Here is a 5,365-nt window from a genome sequence, read left to right on the forward strand (position 1 = left end):
TCAAAAGCAGATTACTGGAGATTTCTGGAAATCTCAAGATGCCCAGAAAATCGTGTTTGAGGGGTGAGTGTCAGATCACCTTCACTCAGCCAGTTGGTACTTACTTGCCGGGTGCCTTCCAAGTGGCAGCCTTCAGGCCCAGGCCACTGGGGGGCCTGTGACATCCTCCCTGGCTCCTGTGCCGTGACACAGCTGGAAAGCAAGCACCGCAGCAGCGCTCTGTCAAAGCAGTTTGTCACTGTTTTCTGTACGGGCACGGCGACGAGCTGCTGCCGGCATCAGGTGGGCAGAGCTCCCTTGTGCAGGGCAGTACCACGGCCCACTGTGGCAGATAGTCATCCAGCGGCGACCCCATTCGCGCAGGTTCAGAGCTGTGCTCTACGCCAAAGCAGCCCTTCCTCAGCCACACACTGCCACAGCCTGAGCTCCAGCTGCCCTACTGCTCACAAGCCCACGGCGGCTTCCCTCTGTCCTGTCCTGAGTGAGCAGGGCTGCTCACAGCAGCGGCCTGGAGCACCTCTCAGGCGGGGACTCTGCGGTGCCTATTCCCTGCAGCTTCGTCTTCGCAAACTGTCTGTGGGGCACTTCCCAAGCATGGCCGTGACAGGTCCCATGGGTCGCACGGCCTTTCTTTCATATTTACTTGGGGCAGGGTCTCACTACACAACTCGGACTCATAGTGATCCTCCTGTTTCAGCCTCCCCAGAGCTGGGATTACAGGCGTGTGCCACCATGCCTGACTTTTGGGGCCGTCACCGCACAACGCCTCAGGGCTGGCATGGCGTGTGGTGCCAGGGATCAAACTTGGGTCCATGTACTTGCCAGGCAGGCACTTAGACCACCAAGCTATCTCCCACCCCGTCGCATGGCCATTCTTCGGCCAGGTGTAGGCAGCCCTGAGCCCTGCTCTCCAGTGAAGCCGGCTCCTACCCCCGGCTCCTGGAGGTTGCTAACTCTTGCTCTCTCTCCTCTGCCAGGCCTTTTATAAAGTCTTTATTTCCTGAAAATCTACAAGCTGATAAGAAAGGACGCCCAACTACTGCTGGAAGCAAAATAAAGGTTAGTCCAGCTGGGGAAGTTCCTAGATTCTTCTGAGATCGGGGGCTCCCAGGCAGGACTTAGCGAGGGAAGGGGCTGCTGAGAGGCACCCCCAAGTCCACATACCACTTGTGAAAAGGTCACGGGGTATAGTTGCATCTGCCATGACTGCTCTGAAACCCCAAATGGATCTTAAGTTTAATAGTCGGCCGATTATACGCAGCTGCTCTCCAAGAGGAAACAGCCTTAAGCTGAATCTAGAAGAATTTAGGTTAAACTAGCAGAGAAATTTTGTAGTTGGGAGTCATGCTTTGGCTGTTGAGGTCGGTTTTGCAGGCTAGGCCCCAACCCTGCCACCCTAGAACATGGCTCGCCTGAAGCTTGGCTTCCTTGTGTAGGGATGACTTACAGCCCGCGCCCCCCTCTCCCGGGTCTGGCTGTAGTTTGCATGATGTGTCCCAGAGCCAGGAGGAAGTCTGTGTTTCCAGGCGTCCCTTGCGGGCAGAGCCCTGTCTGGGCCACGGTGCGGTGAATTCATCTTCACCAGTTGCGTTCTGCACGGAAAAGTTGTGCCGGCGTAACTGAGGAGTAGTCACTGGATACTTTGTCTTAAGACCACAGCAGCATAGTAGGGCTTTGCTAGTTCTGTTGCCCACGTTCACAGTCCCTGGCTCTGGCTGTCCGTGGGACTGCCAGCCTGTCACCCACCTTCAGAGCCCCTTTTGCTTATTCGGGGCTGGAGGTCTTAGTGTCTATCTGAGGGGCTGTCAGTCACCCCTCGAGGGCATTTCACAGGGTGCCTGAAACATCTTCTGCACAAAAAGCTGGTCACGTCCTCTTGTACTCTACCCTGTACGCACACACACCCCTGTGCTTGTTCCACGGCTTATCCCGGCATGCACACCTTCTCTTGCACGGGCGGGTCCTGCTGCTGTTCGTCCCCGGTGCCCCCCGTGTGCAAGTCCACGAGGAGCCTCTCACTGCGCCACCCTAGACCCCAGTCGGGGCACCCTGAGTGTGTGGCTCCTCTGGCTCCTTCATGCGCGCCGCCTGGCCCCTGGCCCCTGCCAGGCTTCCTGGGGGCAGCAACCCTGGCCACAAAGCAGGAAGCAATAGAGCCTCCATCAGGAGGCATTCTTGGCTTTTGGGGCAGAAGTCAGGTACCAGCTGCTGTTTTGGTTTGTGGGGTTTTTGGCTTGTTTTTTTTTTAAAGACCGAGGAGCCTCAGTATCTCACTCCACTGCCCGGGCTGGCTTTCGTCTCCTGGGCTCAGCGGAGTGCCCTGCTTCAGCCTCGGGAGCTGGGGCCCTGCCTTGCGCCACCGTGCCCGACTTTGCAAGCTGGGTTCTGGGCCTGAGGAGCTTAGGTCCGGGGCGCTCACTGGGTTAGGTCTTGTGGAGCGGAGTGGAGTGCAGGCGCCAGATGGCACTTGGTGAGGTTTGGATGTTGACGCCCATGTGATGCTCCTGACTCACGCTTCGCTTCGGGGCTCTGGGAGGACTCGCCCTGGGCCGGAACGTCTGGTCATGGGACTGCCTCCCTCGGACTGAGGGCTGCTCACCAGGGATGGTGACTCAGCCCGCGTGTCTGCGTTACAGACCGTGCAGAAGAGCAGGGACTGAACAGGGCTCTCTTCCCGCCTTTGAAAGTCTGCTGTCTTTGCTTGGCGTTTGCCTCAGGGTGACAGAATTTGGGCCCTTCCCAGGAGGTCAGTGGAAGGCAGCCAGCTTATGCAAAGCAGGGGGGCTCACCCCAGGGCCTCCTTGGTGAGCTGTGTGTGTGCTCTGTCCGCCTGGAGCTCTACCAGGAAGGGCGGCCTCTTCCCCACAGGGGGCCTCCCAGGAAGCTGTGCTCGGCCAGCTTCCCCCACCACAGTGCTTACAGATGTCCCCAGGTGACCAGGGTGGGGCACAGGACAGCCCGAATTCCTTGAAGAAAAGCTGAATTTGTGTTCAGGGTAGTTTTAGAGTTTGTTATTTTGCATTCTAATTGTTTAAACATGTAAAGCTCCTGTATGGTATAGATTCTAGAGGGTTTCCTAGAATATTTGCTTATTGGAATAATCACCAACTTGGTTGTAAATAAAAGCGGGCTCTATTCAAGGACACTTAATTTGGAGATTTCTCTAAATTTCCTAGTGTTCTGGATGACTGAGCTTGAAGTTAAGTGAGGGTCAGAGTTGGAAAGATTGGGGCAGAATCAGGTCCAAGGTGGCCAGGTGCCCCGTGACCCAGGTGAGCTGGGGTCCGACGCAGGGGCTGGGGGCCAGCCTGCTCCACTCCATGTGTGTTGTCCACTCCACCTTCAGATCAGGCTACCAGAGGCCTCTGCTTAGCCCGCATGGGCTAGGCTGCCTTGGAGACGCTGAGGCCTAAAAAGCCTAGCGACTAGTCACGCCCCGCGGTCAGCACAGAGCTGGCCGCCCACCCTGGCTGTGTGCCCTCCGTACAGAGCGGGAGGCCCAGGCTCCTCCGCTCTCGCTGCCCTCGCTGTGTCCACGCACCAACGCCCCCTTCTGTTGAGCTAGTGTTGCCCGCTTCTGTCGGCCCTAGATTCAGGCGCCTCAAGGATCTCAGCTACTGCTGTGTGCCTGCCCAGTGACCCTCAGGATAACGGGGAAGGCTGGATGTATGCTCATGGCCGACTCCCCTGGTAGCTTGGTGTCTGCCACAGCAGTTCTGCCGCATCTCCGCCAGGAAGGAGAGTAGCGCTGTGGTTGGACCCGGGCTCAGGTTGAAGTCTTCCCTCCGCTGCTTACACACGGTCATCTCAAGCAATCCTGTGTTTCCAGAAAGCCCAGATTTTCCACAAAATGGGAATAACAGTGGTAGCTATCACTTAGGCCTGGTGTGAGGTGGCGAGAGCCCAAGGTACCCCACACCTTGCCCACGAAGCACATCCAGTAGCTGTTGTCCAGTGACCGTTCTGACCCAGCGAGAACTGCGCTCAAGTGGCACAAAAACAGCACCACTCACTGCATCCTGTCCTATGCTGCGTGAGAAGACTACGGCTGCTGAACGCTTAGGACACAAGGAAATCAAAGGCTTTAAATGGAAAGATGAGGATCCAGAATTAAAGGTGACTGGATTACGTTTGGAGGCTGAAGAAGCTTCCGCAGTCCCTCTCCAACTTCACCTTCCTGTTGCAAAGATCCTCAGATGGCCGTTCAGGGGCAAGCAACACCATCACAGGAGACATGCGGCCACCGCTGCCTCCGCAGGCTTTGCTTGGGTCAGGCGAGCTCCACAGCCCCGCCCTCATTTCAGGCATACAAACAGCTCTATCTGTGTCTGTCCCCGCAGAGGCTGGAGCCGCCAGCGGTGTCCTGCTGTGTCTTTGCCCCATGGTTTTCCCAAGGGTCTCGGGTTTCCCACTCCCATGGGAACAGTGAAGCCCTCACCCAGAGCGAGAGCAGATGGTCTGCTGCAGCACAAGGCTTCTGCTGACTGGATGGTTTATGGTTGTCACGCTTTGGAGACAGGTTTTCCCTGTTTTCTTTCAGAGGTTTCCCCTCTCTGTGCTGATTTGCCTGGAGGAGGGTTTGCCTTGGTGCCACATCCTCAGGCCACAGGGCAAGCGCTGCTGTGGGGCGGGAACACCGGCATGGGCGTGGCTCGCTGTGCACACGCAGCGTGGGTGCTGACTCGCCGAGGTCTGGCTTCGCGCATGTGGCTCTGTCTGCCTGGGCTCAGTGCTGTTTTGGGTCCTGAGAGTGTAGGTAATATAAATGAGGTGCCGTGGAATGTCCCAGCTTCGAGAAGGAAGGAGGTGCCTGCCAGGGGGACGCCGCTCATCCCCAGGCTTATACAGGGACGTGTGTTCTTATACAGTGGAGTATTGCTCAGATCTAAAAGGTAAGCTCGAGGCTTTATAGGTAAATGGATGCAGCTAGAGACTGCTCATTGGTGAAATAAATCAGACTCGTATATGTAACCATGGAATTGTCTCCCTGGTGTAAGAACCTCAGAGTAAATAAAATCCGAAAGGTACAATAGATACTGTGAAAGGGAAAGAAACTGCGCAAAGAAAGAGAAACTGGGATGGGGAAAAGAGAAAGAAAGAATATACATACGTACACTCGGGCCGCAGTACATGCACACACGCACACACGCACACATGCACACACACAATGCCTAATTTCTGTGAGTTCGTTGAAAGGCGCGGCTCGTGCTTGCGCTGCCAGGTCGGTGTCGCACGCCTGCACCTGGTGATCTGAGCAACTGCTTTGGAGAGGACAGTATGCAAAGTGACAGCCATTGTTCACTTCCTGTCACCTTGTTCTGAAATTCTGTATCGTTTTATTTTTTACATTATTATCTTTAAAATA

General features: G+C 55.9%; 1 protein-coding gene across 1 annotated transcript in view; it reads left to right on the forward strand.

Annotated features, from left to right (window-relative positions):
* Myo1e (myosin IE) overlaps nt 1-5,365 on the forward strand; it is a 171,974-nt gene that overhangs the window by 127,228 nt on the left and 39,381 nt on the right. Inside the window, exon 16 of the mRNA XM_023712658.1 lies at nt 978-1,059. Within this exon, the coding sequence (XP_023568426.1) occupies nt 978-1,059 (82 nt within the window). The remainder of the gene's footprint in view (nt 1-977; nt 1,060-5,365) is intronic.

This window comes from Octodon degus, unplaced genomic scaffold, assembly GCF_000260255.1.
Source record: "Octodon degus isolate 3935 unplaced genomic scaffold, OctDeg1.0 scaffold00026, whole genome shotgun sequence".
NCBI lineage: Eukaryota > Metazoa > Chordata > Mammalia > Rodentia > Octodontidae > Octodon > Octodon degus.